Source organism: Hipposideros armiger, unplaced genomic scaffold (assembly GCF_001890085.2).
Source record: "Hipposideros armiger isolate ML-2016 unplaced genomic scaffold, ASM189008v1 scaffold_99, whole genome shotgun sequence".
Lineage (NCBI taxonomy): Eukaryota > Metazoa > Chordata > Mammalia > Chiroptera > Hipposideridae > Hipposideros > Hipposideros armiger.
In genome coordinates this window covers 1,371,306-1,390,581 of record NW_017731449.1, presented here as the reverse complement: position 1 = coordinate 1,390,581, position 19,276 = coordinate 1,371,306, and the positions used below count along the sequence as shown (strand labels likewise).

Below are 19,276 nucleotides of genomic sequence, written 5' to 3'. Positions count from 1 at the left end.
AGTTGAATTCATGAGCTTTCTTATCTCAGCCAGGCAGACCCTGGAGTTCACTGCCTCCTCTAGCTCTGGTGGATCTGAGGGCCTTTTCTGGGGTCTCTAGTCATTTACTTGCTTTGTTCTCCTTTTCCATCATATTGAATCTTATCAGATGCAGGTTAATGAGAAACCAGACAGGGAACCAGTCAAAAAGATTTAGAGGGTACTGAGAAAACTGATCCTTGAAGAAATGAAGTTAATACAGAAGAGTCGTGTTTAACCTGCACGAGGCTCAACACCTTCACCCCTTTAGGAGGGAGTCAGGGAGGGATTGACAGATTTAGGAACCCCTGGGAAGTACTGCTCCACAAATTCCATCACTTAACTAGTAGCTGCTTTTAACTGTTTACATCCTGAACAGAAAACATCGAGACCCTGCCAGCCTATAACCTCTATCTAGTGCATAATCTTCATCTCCCTGCTGATCATTTACACTAATTAGCAAAATTTAGCTAATTATCGCTGAGCGTTTCCATGTTTAATTATGGCTATCAGTAATTGTCTGTCTGGCTTCCTCCATCCCCCACGCCCCTTTTTCTTTCCCACTCTTTATAATCCCACCCCCACGCTCAGTCCCTCTTCCCCTTAGGGGCTAACACTTTCCATTTCAATGAAATTGCTTTTGCTTCTTTGGTGGTCGTGGTTCTTTCCTAAGTTTCGCTTTGGTTTCTCTACCTTTCTGTTAAAGAAAGCCTACACCAGACTCAGCAGGAGTCACAGAGAAAACAGCAACCAGATCAAGATCAAGCATTCTCCCCTTCCAAACACCCCCCTCCACCAACCTTACAAGCTCTAAGCCGCTTGACAACTCCATCAAATGAAATTTAAAGAGAGCCAGCAAGAGTCGGAGTACGTGCTGGCATTTTCTCAATGTGCTTCCACTGAACACCACAGACAGCACAGAGCAGAAGCCCATGGCTGGGGGCAGTGGGAAGAACTGATGTTCCCAATGGGATCCCCAGTTATAGGTCTTCAAAATACAAGCCAGGGCAGGGGACCTCTGGTGTCATTCCCTCATGCTGCTCCCTGGAGGGTTGCTCCCGCAGTTGGGCTCTGTGATCCCTACTCTCCTCACCATTGGAGTGGAGTGCATAGTAAACAAATAATGAAACTCTCTTCTTTAGAACAGTTTACTACAGCAAGCTCCTACCTTGGAGGCAGACATCACCCTTTCTGAGGCAGCCTGCACCGAGCTGAATATATTCTTAAAAGCCATAGATCTCCTCCTTCAATAACTAATGCAAGGAGGGTTTGGAGCAAAACACATCACACTTGTATTGTGTGAACAAACCCACCCATGCTACCTTGAATTGAAATAACATTTGCATAAATGGTGGGATCAAAGTTACTATAATTTACACTTGGGTAAATTATAAATGGACTTTGCCTTATCTATATACTGCTTCCTATCTGGTAGTTAGCAATGTCACATGTATAGTTTTTATGACAGCTGCTGTTTCTATCAGACATGTGGACACAAGCAAAGCTGCCCAAATGAACAATGACCACTGGTTCTTAATTAGATTTTCTGCCTTCTTACACTCAGCTACTCTCCCCCCTGACCTTCACCACACAGGCCACTTTCCAGCAGTTCAAACTACTCAGGGCTGAAGACCTAAGGATTCCAGCTATTTGTTATTTCCCCATGACGAGCTCCCAAATGAGATCAGAGAGGTGGGTGAAAGCAAGGTGAATGAATGAATTCTCAAAGTGCAGCACCGGGAGACTTATCTGATAAGTTGCCTGTCATCATGGGTGGGCGGTGGGCGGTGGAGGCGGCGGCAGGTTGCAAAGGGGAGAATGTGGTGTTGGTGCAGCTATATGGATAAGGGGACTAAGGAGAGGAGAGACCATTAGAGAAAACGGGGTGGGGGACGATGGGGCAGAAAACATGAGCATTAGCCTTTAAGGGGAACCTGGGCATTTTTTCCCCTCATGCACATGCGATGCTTCTCATCATTTTAAATTCCTTTTTTTTTCTCTCCCCACCCTTGACATTACCTGAAAGGCGAGTGGGTTAAGGAATTGCTATGCCCCATTAAAAGGATAAAGAGCAGAGAGACCCACCGTGCCCTCCTCGCAGGGAAACAGGGGAGCGATAGATAGAAATAGGCACTGAGTGATGCTTGCTGCCATGGAAATGGTGCTCGTGCTGAGAGTGAGACCCCGGCGAGGAAGAGGAGGAGGAGGAAGCTACATTAGAGGAACTCCACACAGAGCTGATGATACATCCCCAGAAGAGGGACCAGATCCCAAGCGTCCAGGCCGGCTGGCGAGGAGGGCTCCGTCTCGCATGGATTCTCAGGTGCATGGTCAACGCACTGGACCACTACAGATGGGCAGTTTGAAATCCAGCCAATGAGGAATAAAGAAGTTCATGTTGCCCAGGGGCCCATCATAGCAGGAGGAAGACTTGCTGGAATGTTGGAAAGAGGGAAGAAATAAGCGCTTTGTAGACAGGCGGTGAATCAGTTAAAAAAAAAACTACTTAAAAAAAATTAGACAGAAGGCAAACGCCCCTCTTTTCCGGGGCTTAAATTTAGGATGCCAAAGTCCACCTAGGTATAGCAACCCTCCGAGGGAGCCCCGGAATGCCACACATGTCAGGGGAGACCCACTGAGGCTTCCCCCGGATCTCTAGGCACCTCAGGTCTGATGACTTAACTGCACACTCCAGGAAGCCACACAGGAAAGGTGGAAATGAAGGAAGAGCCCCGAGGAGGCAGCAGGAGACCCAAGTAGACTCAGGTTAGTTTATCCCAACATCCAAGCAGTTTGAACATTTTTTTTTCTTTTTCCACTTCCATGCGATGCAATGCAGAACTGCCAAGCAAAAGGGGGCTGCAGGTGGGAGAGCTCTTGGAGTGTTTCTCGGAGTCTCGGAGGAAGGGTGCGGAGAAGGCTGTTAACCCTGCACGTTCTGGATAGCGCCAGGGAGCCGCCGCCGGCGACCCGGGTTTCCCAACTGGACGAAAAGCAGTAGCAGCAGCAGCCGGAGGAAGAGAACAAGGACCGGAGGGAAAGAGGAGAGGAGGAGGAGTAACCCAGCGCGGAACAGCCACCCAAACCAACGTGGCACAGAGCTGAGAGAGGTGGGTGGGCGAGCCGGGAGAGCGCTAGAGGAGGTGCCCGCAGGCGGCAGAGCTGGCCGAGAGGCGGGAGGGCGCCTGCAAAGTGCTCGGAACTGGGAGGCACAGGTGAAGCGAAGCGAGGAGTTGGGGAACCAAATTCACAAATGGGCAAGTCATATGCAAATAGCTCACTCCTGAGAGCAAATCAGTGCAGCCTGAGCGCTCTGCCGAGGGACTGGCTGGCTCAGGAGGAAGGAGGGGCCGGAGCAACCGGAATCCCGGCCCTCCCCATTCAAGTGCACGCTCCTGCTCCCTCGTCTACACCCTCGCCGGCCTCCCAGCGCATGCCGCCCCCACCCCCTGCCGCGTTCAGTTCCCTCCCAGCAGAGTGAGCACGGGGCAGGCGTGGGAATGTGTGTGTGAGAGAGAGAGATGGACAGACGGACACTGACACTGCACCTTTTTATCACCCTTTCCTTCTCTCCCAGGCGCATTAAGCCAATCTCGCAAGATTAAAGTACCTTTTACAATTCGGGAAGAAAAATGCAGGCAGCGGCTAAGGCTGAAGTAGCCCCCAAACAGAAATAAAAATAAACCCCTTGAGTCAGCAGGGCTGCTAGAGCGGATTCACACTGGTTGGTACCACCCGCACGTTTCTCCTGGCCTAGCGGTCAGCACCACGGTCAGCACCACGCAGCCACTCACTGGGCTGAGCCTCTCTGGGGGTTAAGACGCCCAAGGCCCCACCTGAGGGGCGAGTGGCGGGAACCTGAGTCCTAGCCCTCCAAAGTGAATGCGGAGAGGTGGTCCCGGGACTCCAGAGGGTGAGGGGGTTGGTGGCTGGAGAACCTTGGAGAAGGTAGTTTCCACTCTCATGTACAGAACGCTATGCTCTTGGAATTCAAACCCGGAGGTTAGTGCTCTCGCTGCCGGCAGTCCTGGGAACTTCAGAAGGGGTGAGGGCTGCGTCTGCTGGCGGAAGAGGAGTGGCGACCTAAGAACTGGCCTCAGAAACATAGCCCAGGTGGGTGAAGCCTCTGGGCCTCCAGGGCACTGGGTACCAAAGAGAGCACAGCTTTTACATCCAGGCTGAACCTGCAGGGGAGAGCGGGAGGGGCAGAGAGAGGCTCGGTGCGCCTGTCGTGGCCATCTGTGACTCCAGGAGGAAGCAGACCAGGGTTCTGCCAGAAAATGGTGACATTCAGGACAGGTGGCCTCCCCCCCCAACCCTTCCTCCCACTCCACATGATAAGCTGGAGGCACAAACCCAACAGGCAGCCCTCCTAGACCCAGGGCTCTTGCTAGCTTTGACTCCTTTCTTCACACTCACCCTAGTTAAAAATCACATTATATTTTTTGGAAGGGGCAGGGGTGGGAGACAAAAGGAATAATACTTGCTGGTTAAATCATATCATATATACTCTATGGCACTTGCTGGGAGTAAATTACAGGTATTAAGACAGCCCTATTTAGTCTTATTCATCCTTGGGACACTCCAAAGAGATATTGAGGAAGTTAGCATCATATGCTTTTCTAACAAAACAAGATACCAAAACTAAGAAGGATTTGTCTTCAAGGTCAAATGCCAAGTCCCTTTCAGAATTAATAGTGGTGACTTGGTACTCTGGTTCTGACACTGGCGTTCTCCTAAAGGTCCATGCTGTCCATGGTAAATGGTGCACAGTCATCCCAACAGCTCTGGCTCTCAGCTATAAGGGGATCCACAGAGGACCCAGTGGCAATCCACAGCCTTTGAGGGAAGGGCCCTCATTCAACATCTCTCATGCCCTTGGTTGGCAGCCCATAAACACGATGTCTTAAACTCTCAACGTGTACCCAGGAACACCACAGCAAGCAAGAGGAGTAGTTTATGAGGACTCAATTAAAACCTGTTTCTTGCTCTGTAAAATGTAGGTAATTCCTTCCCTCATGAGCTTCTTGGGAGTTTTAAATGAGATAACATGTACACAGCATCTGGCATAGCACCTGACAAAGAGTCAGTACTCTTTGTTCAATAGAAAAATAAGCTAAATCTCCAAGAAGGGTAAGTACACGTTTAGGGTCTTATGTTATTCTTAGTAGAAAAGTCAGGGGAAAAAAATCTTATCCTAAGCATCCTCTGTTAAGGTAGACAATGCCCGTTCAATCCAACTGCTCCTTTAGTCCTCCAGATGGAGCCCCACTATACTTTGGACTTATTCTAACTCTGTATCATGGCCTTACAGGAATTTAGATAACCTGGCTTACGCCTAATTCTCCAACTCCATCTTCTGCCAGATGACCCCTTACTACCCTCCAGTCTCCCAGACCCTCTTTCTGCTTTTTGAATGGGTCAAGTTCTTTCCTAACCCCAAACCTTTATACTTGTTGGCCTCTCTTGTTCAAAAGACTTTGCTCTAAGATTTTCATGTGATTGGTTTATTACAGATTTCACCTCCTCAGAGGGTCTCTCTGGCCTTCATCTAAAGTTAGCCATCACACTCCTGAAAAGCACTTTACCCCATTACCTTGTTCTATTTCTTTCACAGCATTCTCCACTTTCTGAAATCATTTTATCTGTATGTGTTCATAGTCTATCTCCTTTAAAAGACTGTAAGCTCTCTGAAAGCCAAACCTGTGTCTTATCCCCCCCACCCCCCGTATCTTCTGTGTGTGGAAGAGTGGGTAGCACATAATGGAAACTCAGTAAATATTTGCTGAATGAATGAATACAATGAATTTCACATATTCTTATACCATTAGTTTCACTGATGCATTCATCTGGCTGTAGTGACATTGATTCCCAGAGGAACGCATTCCCACAGTTGATGAGGTGACCACCTATCCACATAATATTGTTCTTCTTTTCTAAACTGGCACTGAATGTTGGAGACTCTTGTTTTTGACTTTGTCCCGAGGAAGCATGGGACGCTGTGATGGACCTTCCAATTAATTCTCTGCTAGGCAACAAAGTGAAAATAAATCCTTAATGCAGCAGAAAATCTGGAAATGCTGCTGGTGCGTCACAGCTGGAGCTATTCATTTTACTTGTCATACTTATAATTTATTTATTTACTTTTTGCAAAATGTCAAAAGAAGTAGCTGTGAATTCCGGAAAGGCTGACTCCATTTGGGGACCCAGTCGAATACTGAGAAGACTTATCAGAGGACAAATGTAAGACTGGCTTACTTTTCTTCTTTCACTCCAGAGATAACCCCCAGTTATCCTGATAAGAGACATGTCCTTCTCCAATGTAACACATTGCTGATTTCTTTTGTATTTGTTTTCTCATCCCTCCTGTCTCTTCCTCTAGTCAACACATTCCTACTTAGATTTCTTTCCTAATTTCAATTCTTCTCAGGTTTATTAGAGTTTTTATTAGGCTCCCATATTAAATATATCATTTTTAAATGTTAGCTCAAACAGTACCTTCTAAATTCTGCCTGAAGCTAGGGTTCTGGCTGAAGGAATCATCATCACCTGCACAACCACCAAAAAGCTCCCCTGTTTCCCCAAGTTGCCTTCTCTAGTGGGTCCCTAGAGTGAGAACAATTGGAATGAAGTGTACAGCTACTGGATGAAGTGGGTCCACTTTGAAGATAGAAAAGAAGAGAAATGGATTTAAGAATATTATGCTCACCACAGATTTAAAGTTGAAAAGTATAAGTAAATTTACATGCATAGCTCCACTGGGGAAAAAAAACAACAACCCACGAAAACCTAACCATACTCTGGAGCCTTAAATTCCTGAATGGAATACAGTTTTCAAAAAACCCTTTAACTAGATCTGCCTGGTTAATAGCTGGGTTTCTCTACTATTTCAGGTTTCAGAATTTGGCATTATAGATTTCCTTCCCCTGCTTTTTAAAATCTCTGCCCTTCATTCCCCACTCCCAGGAGATTGTCCCAAGGTGACGTAGGAGATCTGTACCCATCTGACCCTCTTTGTCTTGCTTTGGTCTGTACCTCAGCAATAACATAGGCTGGGGAGACTTTTGGCTTCTACAATAAGCCTCGTGATAGTGCTTAATCGTGTGGGTGCCAGGAACCTAATGTGAAGTCACTTTATTGGTCTCTCACAATACATTTTGTCTCTGCACATGCCTCTTCTCACTTGTGTTGACTCTGACTTTCTACTTCACCGCCAGCAGAAGACACCTGTCAAGTTGTTTGTCATGGACACTTCTAATATGACTACACAGACACAGAAAGCACCAGAGCAGTCTGCTTCCATATAAACCTTAAGATCTTAGATAAAGGCCCTCTTTTTCCAAATATGAAGTATAGAAATTATTATATCTCTCTCTATGCAGCATTCCAAAGGTAAATTTAGGAGGAGAAAAAAAAAGAAAAAAGAAAAAAAAAAAGAACGAAAACAAACAACTAAACTCTCATAATGTAAAATGAAATAAAAGTCCTGAAAAAATACAGGTGACTGTTAACATGACTATAAATATATCCAAAGGTTCCAGTGACACCATAAAACAGTCAAACTTTGCTTTATTATATGTCAGTAGATTTATTTATAGCCATATAATTCATCCGTCTGCTTATTTATTTAAGAAAGCCATCCTGCAAAAAACAGATTTTTATTATATTTTCCATGGGGGACTATAAAAGAGAAGCTTTATTCTTTTAAGCATCACTTCTACATGTATTTTAGTTTTAAAAGACAAACCAATCTTCATATAATTTTACAGTTTAGAGAATGTATATATTGTTTCTGTCCCTTTAACTTCACCTTCTTATAAACATCTATAGTTCTTCTTTTGTCCTCCTTGTGGCTGAAATTGGGATATCAGGAGTTTGGATGTTGCAAAAAAAAAAAAAATCTCCCTAGAAAATTTTCCAAATGTCTGGTGTTTGATCAATGGGGCTGGGAGATATACTTCCTTACAATTTAACACATTTCTTCAAGGATAAGAAAAATATGAAATGTTTCTGTGTAAACCTTAACCTGCTTCCTTCAAAGTCTAAGTAAAATTATTTTATTATGGAAGCATAATAAAATACTATGCTTTTATTCAAAGACAGGATTCAGTCAGTTCCTTGTAGAGACATTGAGGCATTTTAACCCCTGTTAGTCTTCACTAAGCTGACATTGGCTATGAGGGATCTAAACTTCCCATCCTTAGCATCATATAAATCTTTATCCAGTTTTAAGGACTTAAACCAAATGAATGATTGTTATATGATAACAAAAGTAATAGTTGCATTTGTATGTTTATAGGATAATTATCAAATCAAAGATTTAGAGGATACACAGATTTATATTTGGGGCTCTAGTACTCGACTGCCTAGGATCAAATCCTGATTCTGCTTTTTAGCTGTTGCGAAAATGTTAACAAGTTCCATAGTCCCTTTGTATTTCAGCTTCCCCATCTATAAAATGAGAATAATCACACTATCTATCCAGTAAGTTTGTTGTGAGCATTTAGAAAGTCAATATATGTAAAGTGTGTTTAAACAGAGCCTGGAACACAGTAAATGATCAATAATTATTATTAGTCACATTTATTGATCATTTAGCATGTGCCAGTCACTATTATTATTATTATTATTATTATTATTATTATTACTACCCTCTTTTTATCCTTGGGCTGCTTGAAAGATGACTGACTCCTTGAAAGTCATCCCTGTAGGTAGTGTTCCCTTCTTGCTGATACAAACCTCAAGAGGAGTGAGTAAATGGAAAGCTCCCCATGCAATTCCAAAACAGAATAGAAAGTCACTCCATGTGTTAGCTGACTCATTGGATGCTCTCTGCCCACATTTTGCAGAAAGAGCAGCAACTTCTTCACATCGTTTCCACAAATATCCTTCAAGCAAACTCTAAAACAAGAAAGCTCATCGTGGTCCCAGAACCAGATATTAAAGGCTACCAAACCCCAGCATCGTTGTGATCCTTTTCCGGTGTAGGGTGGAACTCTCACGATTCAGTCTGCTTGGGGGTTGGAAGGGCTGCCTCTCTTCCCCATCCCTTTATTTTCTCACTTCCATCTCGCAAATAATCAATTCTAGTCATTTAGACTTTTCCTTAAATGTCTTTTAATAATTTCCGTTGGATTTATATAGTATTTCTTTTTTATTCACTTTTTTTTGTTGTTATTATGAATGTACATCTGAACTAGGTTCTACTCAGCATAGAAAGAAACCATTACTTTGGTGCCTCAATTTATCTACTTCATGAAATTTGTTAACTATGAACAAGGCACCAGGTGATGTCTTGGGGACTCAGGAATAAAAAAGAGAAGACTTAGTAAAGACATAGTAAACAGATATAGTAAAGCAGAAAAAAAAAAACCACCAAAAACAAAACAAACCATCAACTCCACCCATATATACAGCTTCCCAAATACCATGTGATAAATGCTAGAGTAAAGGTGTAAACAAAGTATACAAAATAGTAGAGGGTGGAAGTAATCCACTATAGGGAGAGGAGGGGCTATCAGGAGGGGTTCACAGACAAGGTGACATGTGCACTGAATGTCGAAGGACTAGAGTTCAAATCGGGTCCTCTATTTATTGGCCATGTGACCTTGAGCAAGTTACTTTAAACTCACTGAGCCTACTTCTCAGTAGTATTATTATGAACACTCCCTACCTCACAGGAGTATTTCGATGGTTAATTGAGAAGATGTATTTGAGCACAATATTGTACATGTTCAGCTTCATTATTATCATGAACCTGGCTTTGGGTGATATCCATTGGTAGAGAAACAGAAGTGTAAAGTAAGGGGATTACCTATGCGGGGTGGAATCATCCACAGCGAGCTTCCTAAAGGAGGCAAACTTTAAGCTTAGTTGTCACTTGTCACTTAGCTTGTCAAAGCCTGGGAATCTCAGAAAGGGGTCAGCTTTTTCTTTCAACTCAAAAACAAGTTGTTTCATGGGATAAGGAAAGGCAACAAAAGGAAAGGCAAGAAAGGAAAGAAATAAAAAAGAAATGGAAAAAAAGAAAGAGGGGAGGGGAGGTGAGAGGGGAAGTGAGAACAAGAAAGGAAACTCGCATGTTGGAAGCAACATTCTTTTTTTTTTTTTTTTCATGTGTGAGTCGAACTGGTAACCTTGCTGTTAAGAGTGCATGCTCTATCCACTGAGCCATCCGGGCAGCAGCTCAGCTCAAGGTGCTGAGTTCAGTCCCAGCCGTGGGTGGGCATAGTCCACCATTGAACAGGTAATCTTGTCATTAGGAGCACATGCTCTCACCAGCTGAGCCATCCTGCCACCTGTTGGCAGCTCAGCAGCAGCTCAGCTCGGATGAAGCTCACTGGCCCATGTGGGAATTGAACCAGCGACCTGTTGCTCAGAGCTCATGCTCTTAAGCAAACTCTTAACCAACTGAGCCACTCATCTGACCGGAAGCAACATTCTTTATCTCTAATGACAGGGTTGCCATATTTAGAGATATCAAATAAATACCATGTAAATTTTAAAAAGTTAAATTGTAGCATCGCCAGTAGTTTTTCTTTAATATCTTCCACGTAATTACTTTTCAGATACTAAAATACACATTGGATCCAATTCATAAGACTATCATTTAATTCTAGGAATATCATAGTACAAGCACCCAGTTCATTTAAGTGTCTATCTCACTCACAATGCCATGAAGAGTACGTCTTCTAAGGTACAGGGACAGAGAACTAAAATAGCTTGTCACTTTCCCCTTAATACTATGTAGTCTTACATTCACTTAGCAGAGAAATCTTGGAGGGGAATGAGATGAATGTTCCCCAAACGGAAGGTACAAAGTGTTATCTAACTAGCTCCAAAAATGTTTGCAAGATGGGTAATAAGGGCATTTCTCAGAGTTATTGAGGATTGAGCACTTTTGAAAACTGATGGTGAGGTCAGGGGGTTACAAAAATGTAAGTTACTTCATAGTAGGAGGAATAGGATTTTCTTAAAATAGATGAAACATTAAAATAACAATATTTTGGCATTGATGATATCTATGTCTTCAAAATCAACTATTTGCAATCTGGATGGGCAGAATTAGTTGTTCTTTCCTACCTTATGTTAACACTTGTCACATTCTATTATCATTTGGGTTTATAGCTGGATCGTGCACATGATTTACAAAAGAATCGTGTAAGGGAAACAGGGCCTGGTTCTAGGGCCAGAAAGCTTCAGTTCACATCCCTGCTCCATTATTTACTAGCCATGTGACTGAGGGCAAGTTACTTAGCCTCTGAAAACTGATGTTTTTTCATCAGTAAAATGGAGATCAATACACTCTATTTCAAACTTAGAACAGCACCAGGCCGATATGACAATATGAGGCATCAAATGGATGTTTGAAGAACAGTATTCAAAAACATTTAATCACTGTAGGAGAGACTGTTTCACATATATGTGTGTGTATGTATATATAGATATAGATATAGATATAGATATAGATACACACACACACACACACACACACACACACACACACACACTGGGGGGTGCCAAAACATATACAACTGGACACTTTGGTCAACATTGCTCAAGCAGTAGTTCACTATAATATATATATATATAGTGCCAAAAAAGTATATACATTTTAAGAAAAAAAACTATTAAAATTGTAATACTCAATATATACTGATAGCAAAAGATGAATATAGGGGGCCGGCTGAGTGGATCAGTTGGTTAAGAGCTCGCTCAAGAGTTTGAGCTCTGAGCAACAGCGGTTTGAGTACAGCCCGAGCTGAGCAGCCGCTGAGCTGCCAACAGTAGCAGGATGGCTCAGCTAAAAAAAAAAAAAAAGATGAATATAGCCATGTGTATACATTTTTGGGGGCATCCCCGGTATATATAAAAGAATTTGCAAAATATGCAAGCATCTTGTTATAGGAAGGAATTTTCAACATTTGGAGCCATTACCAAATTGGAAGGGATGCCTCTGAAGGCAGTAAGCTCTCCATATCAGGGAATATACAAGCAGTAGATGCCTTTTAGAGACCCTGAAGTTGATATCTTGCAGTGAAAAGAGGGAATATATAACCTCTATGTTCCTTTTCAAATTTATATGTGACACTGATTGAATTCTCTTTTTAAAATTTCCTTTGTCTTTTATTTCTGCATTTACTTAAATGTGATCTCTTGGCCTTATCCTGAGCCTCAAACTCAATTCCTAGAGTCCTGTTTATTAAAAAATCATACATAGAGATGAGAAATATTAGACTTCTATAAAATGAAGCCAGCATCATTACACCAGAACTTCATTTTTCATTATTGCATGCAGTACAAATTGTCTCTAGACATGTTAACAATTTTGTGTTTCTATTTTAAATACCAAAGTATTTTTTGTTTTGTTTTGTTTTGTTTCATTAGTAACACCTACACAGCTTCTGTTCCTGTGATCTAAGAGGGCATTTTTCATTGGTGAAGAGCTTACTTCTGTGTGAAGAGTGTGCTGACTGGCTTGCCCTATTGTCCTTTACCTCCCAGCAGGGAATCCTTGTGGACTGAACATAAATAAACCTGAATCCCCTTAAGTAAAGACCGTATCTTGAAAATCCTGGGACAGAAAGCAGAACTACTCTGCTCCATCTAATAAAGACAAGGCCATTCCTCCTTGGGAGCTATTATGGATGCGAGAAAGAGAGTTGGATATTCAGAAGACACATGAGAGTGTTAGAGAAATTGAGATACAGAGACAGAGAATAACTTGTTTAATATCACATAGAATTTCAATGTAAGAATAAGCTGGAATGTTCCTTTAGAATATCACTTTAGAGTGAGACATGCATGGTTCCTATGACAACATCAATATAAAATAAGAGTATAAGAAAAATAATAATCCAGTAAGAAGATAATCATGAGAGACAGTTAACAGACTCAATAATGGGAGAATCAGGAACCCAAGAATGTGAGATAATAGAACAATCTGAAAGAAATTGCCAAAATAAATATAGCTGAAATGATTAAATACATTATAGAAACCACAGAGAGAGAAAAATGTATTGTGGTAATAAGCAGACTTAAGAAAGAACAGAATCTTTAGTAAATATAAAACAGTCAGTGAAATATTGTTTTAAAAAGTTAGTGGATGGATTATGTAGATGTAGCTAAAGAAAGACCTAACGAACTGGAAGACAGAAGTGAGGAAAGTTTCTAAAATATAGCACGGAGAGAAAAAGATTTAGAAAGAATAAAACAGATTAAAAATCATCAATGATAAATGAAAAGCCCAACATCCAACTACTTAAAATTCTAATTAGAACAAAATAGAGAAAACAGGGGGAAGAGCGACATTCAAAAAGATAATGGCTGGGAATTTTTCAGATTTATGTAATATGAATTCTTATATTAAGTGATCTTGAGACAAAAACAAATATCCACACCTTAGTTCATCATATCAACACCCCAAATCACCAAAACTGAAATAAAAATATTAAAGTCAACACATTACTTTTAGGTAGAGCCCACAGAACAATGAATGTGATAGCTTTGTGTTGGGGAGGTGGGGGGAGTGGTGGAAAAAAAAAACCTACCAGTCTAGATTTATTTATCTAGGCAAATTATTTAAGAGTGGAGGCAAACCTAAGCATTTTCAGATAAGGAAAGTTTGAGAAAGCTTACCACTCATAGACTATCACTGTCATATAAAACCGAAGGAGGTATCTCAGAATGAAGAAAATAAGCCCAGAGAAGGTGTTCAAGAGGCAATGGTGAGTGAAAGGAACTGGTATGGCATGGCTAAATCTAAGTAAGCATATTGTCACTACTATTACTGCCACCACCCCTACCAACTTGTTTGTGGTGGCTTCAAAACAAGAATAATAACCAACATTTTCTTAATGTTTATAAACTAGGTGTTATTATTGTCTCTATTTTACAACTGGAAAAGGAGGCACAAATTGTGACTTGTCCATATTCACATAGAGACGGAGTTTGAACCCAAGTGGCCTATACTGAATGCACAGTTTAAATCACTTTACTGTCCTGTTGCTAAATGTTATACAAGTGAAGTGTGTAATTCCCAAGTCACACCTTAAGAGGGTGATGCTTGTCTTTTTCTGCTTGCTTTCTACTTCCTCCTTCTCCCTTTTCTGGAATGTGGATGTAGAGATGAGCCAACTCCAGCCATGGGTATGAGGACATCAGCATATCTGCTATCATTGGTGAGGTGTTTTTTTTTGTTGTTGTTGTTTTTGTTTTTCTGTTGTTATTTTATTTTTTTAACTGAAGCCATGTAACTATTTTTAACAATCAATATTCTAACTAACATCATTGGAAGACGTTTTAACCAAAATAAAACAGGTATGGAAATATTACTGCCAGTCAAAATAGACTTTATCGCCAAAAACATCATTACATCCTAAGAAAAACAATTCACCTGAGAGATACAACAGTCATGAATCAGTATGCATCTAAAAACATAACCAGAGTATATAAAGCACATATTGATAAACTGAAAATAATGGCAAACCCATTATTGATCCAATACCCCATTAAAATGTATGTTCCATGGGGGTATGTAGTTTTGTTTGTTTGATCACTGGTGACTCTAGGACCTACAACAATGCTGGGCATATGTCAAGAGCTTAACTACTTGTTGACTCACTATACCCTTCTTGTTAAAATTGATAGGGTAAGCTGAAAAAAAGTAGCAAGGCTATAGTTAGTTTAAAAAGCCAAATTAATAGACCAGAAATAATGGACATATTTGAAACCCTGAATAGAAAGAACAATTAGTGAGTCCCATTCTTAAGAATATATGAAACATGGGGGAGGACGATTGTCATCCCGAGGGGTAAAAAGTATAACTATTGCACTGTGTTGTACAGCTGAAACTAATTCTAAAAAATGTGTATGTCACAATAAAAAATAATTTAAAAAAAAGAATATATGAAACACTATGCAAAAAGCAACCATGTATTAGAATCATAAACAAATACTGGAGAATCAATCATCGCATTCCATATCTTCTGCCCACAATGTAAACAACTGAAAACAATTACCAAGAAACCCCACTATATTTGTGACTGAAAAATCTAAGTGATCTCTCATTTTATCAATTAAATGAGATGCTATCTTTCTCCTAAATATAAATTCATACGTGTGCTTAGAAAATAATTCTATACCCTTATCGCTTTCTGTATATGAGTATAACAGAATATTAGAGTGATACTTTCAGAAAGAGGCCTGTGATCAAATTCTTCTCTCTAAATCTCTTTTTTAAAATAACAATGTTCATCACAAGTTACCCAAGACACATGTCAAAATGCTTGCTCTGTAATGAAATAAAGCAAATGACATTCAAATGATTGTTTCAGAGTGTGGGCTACTAGGTGACAATTTATACATCTCTTGTGCTATCTTGTGCAATATTTAAAGCCAAAAATTCTGAGTTTTCATATAAACAACTTTCAATTATATGTCTTAGAATTGAACAATGTCCAAAGCTTTTGCATCAGATATTGATATCTATTATATAGTGCTTGGGCAATTTACACTTCTGAGATTAAACGTAGCTTGTGTCCATTATCTGAAAATGGGAAAGGCAACCTAGGGTTACATTAAATTAGTCGATAATCCACAATACAGTCCATGTTCAGGTAACTTGCAGCTGTTCATAAAGTTGTTGGTCTCAGGAAATATGAAAAAAAAAAGATTTATTGCCTGTGTTCCTGTCACAAATGACAACCAAGCTCTCTCTTTATCTCAGGAGTTGCTCCCTTCCCTTTGTAGGTCAGAGTGAGTTCCCAGAACCTGTACGCCATTCTTGTCACCGTTTTCTGAATAGAGAAGGTATTAATTTCCTGAGCGAGCCGGTCTTTACTGCAAAACCAGGATCCTGACAAAATCAATTATAATTTTAAGAAGGACTGCGTAACCTGGAAATTACATGCCAGGAAAATTCTCTCTGGCTCTTGATCCTCTCAGTGAAAATCCTGGAGACAATATTCCAAGACAGATCGTATGCCATCAGTAACAACCATGAGCATACAGCTTGTTTTTAAGCTATAGAAAAAGAGGAAAAAAAATCCCAATAAATGTATATATAACTGGAGCCAAAGACAATCAAAAGGCTTTTGAAAATGTATACCAGAAGAAGGGCTATAGTTTTGTCCCTTTTAACCAAGTTTTAAACTACTGGAGAAGGGAATCCATTGCGTATGATTACCAGTGATTTAATATGGCGTGGTTGATAGATGTGTTGTCTTCCTGTAGCAGAAATGAAAACATCTGGACTTTAATTCTCAGCTCTAACATTAATCGCAAGACATTAGGCAACTCACTTAACCATAGACTTACCTCACTCATCTCATACAGAGTCTGAGGAGGGTTTTTTTCAGTTTAATGGTTTATGATAGAAACTACGGCTAACAAGCTGTACAACTTGGGAATGATACCTGCTGGCACGCTTGTGCCCACTGCTGACTTCCCCTGCTGTACCTACCTCTCTCCTCCCTGCTTGGCTAACCACCCACCTGGAAATTTCAAGCACATGCATGTAGAGAGCAAGTTATTGGCTGTGGATTCCCTGGGAAGCAAGAAGAGAATTGACAGGGGCGGGGTAGTAGAAGGGGGTTGGAAGGCGGAAGTCTTCAGCGGCATATATCTTAGCCCAATTCAGGCAGAGGGGGAGCCACTGCAGCCAGGGAAGCGTGTCTGTGTGGGAGTAAAGCATCACAGAGGGAGTCATCGTGCTTGTAATTTCCTAAAATGCATACCTTGTTGGTGTTCAGAAGAACAGTGAAAGGTCAGTGCATCAAAAGAGAAAAGGACAAAAGGACAGCATGCTATTGGGTGGTGCTGCCTGTTCTTGGCGGGTCTGCAATACCACAAACCAATAGGCTTGCCTCATGACGTAGTGAATTAAACCGCCAGCGAGGCATGGAGAAGCTTTGGGAATCACAACAGCCAGAATGTTTTTTTAAATTCTGCTCTCCTTGACCATCTCTCCTATTTAGCTCCTGCTGGGACTAGAAGGCTTTAGGGGTGGGTGTAGGATGGTTGCTGCCTGGGGAGTTACTCAGCAAATGGTGGTTACTAAATGTGGCACTGGGGGAGCCATAGTAAATTTAAACGACAGCCCCCGCTCTCCCACTACAGTCAAAGGGGACTTGGGAAGAGCAGAAATAGCAACCCCCAACTGCCCCCATCCCAACCCCCACTTGCCAGATGTGGAAAAAATACTGGGTTGCTTGAATTACGTCATACAAAGATGATTACATGCGTGGCCCAAAGGAAAACCAAAATTGAAAATATGTACAGGTTTTTATAATTTCTTCTCTGCTAATTCATTCCCTCCCCCAGTACGTACAACACTTGACCAGGGCTTTTGATGATCAATTCCAAACAAAGTTCATTTATTTTTACAACATCAAGTGTTTTTAGAGTTTTGTTTTTTTTTGTTTTTCTTCTTTTACTACTACATAAACCTCTCTGAAAGTGTTCCCTTTGATAAGAACAGCAGCAGATAGATTTTGGTTATCAATTATAAATGCCCATGTTCAAAAACAGCATATTTTATTCTGATTTTTGATAGCCTCATTTGTGTTTTGTTTTGTTTTTTACATGGAGGGGATGTAAGATGTCTTGATTCATCTAGTTGTTAACTATTATTCTGCAATGGTTCATCCGTCTCGGTTTGTTATGGACTGAACTGGGTTCTCCCAATAGCTATATGCTGAAGTGCTAACCCCCAATGTGACTCTGTTGAAGGCAGGCCCCTTACAGAGAGAGTTAGCATTAAATGAGGTCATACAAGTGGGGTCCCAGCCATAGAATTGGGGTCCTTATAAGAAGAGGAAGCAACACTAGGAATGTGTGGGCACAGAGAGAAGGTGACCACCTGCCAACTAAGGAGAGAGGCCTGAGGCCTCAGGAGAAAACTAATCTCCTGGCACTTGGTCTTCTAGCCCCCTCACTGTGAGAAATCAATTTCTCTGTGTACGCCACGCAGTCCATTACATTTTGTGATGCACCTGAGCTGACTCATGTAGGGTTGTTGATAATAACAATGGCATTTGTGGAATTAGAGACATTCAAATCCATCAAGAACCTTACAGCTCATTTGGCCAGCGTGCTTAGCGTGGCTTTCAAGGAACTGCCATGAAGAGGGGCACTTCTTTGCATACCTCCAAAGGGCTGCCCTTTATGTCACCGTCTATGTGAATTATGCCCCTTTGGAGTTGTGTCAATCTACACTACACAATTATGTAGTGCACGATTTCTATGGCTCTGTAGGATAGCCCTGGAAGCCCTGAAAATGGCCTGTGAAAATTCCTGTCTGAAACTACATTCACTTTAGTCTGGGTGTACATTTTGTTTTCTGGAAAGAAGATTCAAACATTTCTTCAGAATTTTAAAGAAGTTCATGATCCCCAAACGTTGAAGAACCACTGATTTCTTCAAATCCCTCATTTTACAGATAAAGAAGCTAATGCCTAGAAAGAGCAAGTACTAAACGATGCATAAAACATAGTCATACTAAGATCCAAATCTCCTGCCCCCGATTTGATTGTTAACGTGGTCCTACTTGTGTCTGGTTAGTAGTAAATAAGACACACACACACACACACACACTATACACATACCAAAATATGCTTTCATGGGAGTTGTGCTTTCACCTGAATTCAGCTAGAGCAAAGACATATCTTTCAACTTTCCAAATTGTATGGATGTATAGATAACACTCAAATTTTAGCATGTTCGTTTAGGTGGTAGTGTTGGAAATTTTTTTTTAACTATGCCCATACTCACATAGTATGTTACATAGATGTGATATTCTATGACTGACAACACAGGTTGTCTATGCATAGGCTAATAAGAGAATTTCATTAAACAGTGTTGTTTAAGGTTCATCATTATTGCTTCCAAGCTGCTATGAATCTTAATATAAAGTGTTTGTATCCTCCCACTCACGAACAGTCAGGAGCAAGTGAGTGACTGGAATTCCATTTCCCTCGTAGTTCATCATTAAGACTGGGGTCAAGCATATAAGCCAGAGACAGCATACACACACACACACACACACACACTCACACTCTACAAGTGTGTAAATCTCTCACCTCAGCTGCAGAGATCTCACAGATGGACTCCCAGCAGGAGTCATACAGGCTCTAAAAGCCACCAGAGGAAGTGGAAGCTGAGAGCCCTTCCCTCACCTGGCACCTGTCTGTGCTGATGTTGATGCGGGAACCTCTCACTGTCTCCCAGCCTCTGAATGTCAGCGCCCGTTTCCCTTCTC

The 19,276-nt window shown here is 41.3% G+C and overlaps 1 protein-coding gene across 32 annotated transcripts in view; it reads right to left on the bottom strand.

Annotated features, from left to right (window-relative positions):
- The window catches only part of NRXN3 (neurexin 3), a 1,587,373-nt gene that overhangs the window by 525,121 nt on the left and 1,042,976 nt on the right, over positions 1-19,276 (bottom strand). Inside the window, exon 1 of one of the 32 annotated variants that reach the window (XM_019646250.1) lies at positions 2,104-4,409. The exons of 27 other annotated variants lie outside the window; for them this stretch is intronic. In XM_019646250.1, the coding sequence (XP_019501795.1) occupies positions 2,104-2,347 (244 nt within the window). In that variant the 5' untranslated portion in view covers positions 2,348-4,409. Of the gene's footprint in view, positions 1-2,103; positions 4,410-19,276 lie in introns of those variants that run through there. 4 more of the 32 variants (XM_019646255.1, XM_019646248.1, XM_019646249.1 and 1 more) reach the window with 4 other exon arrangements.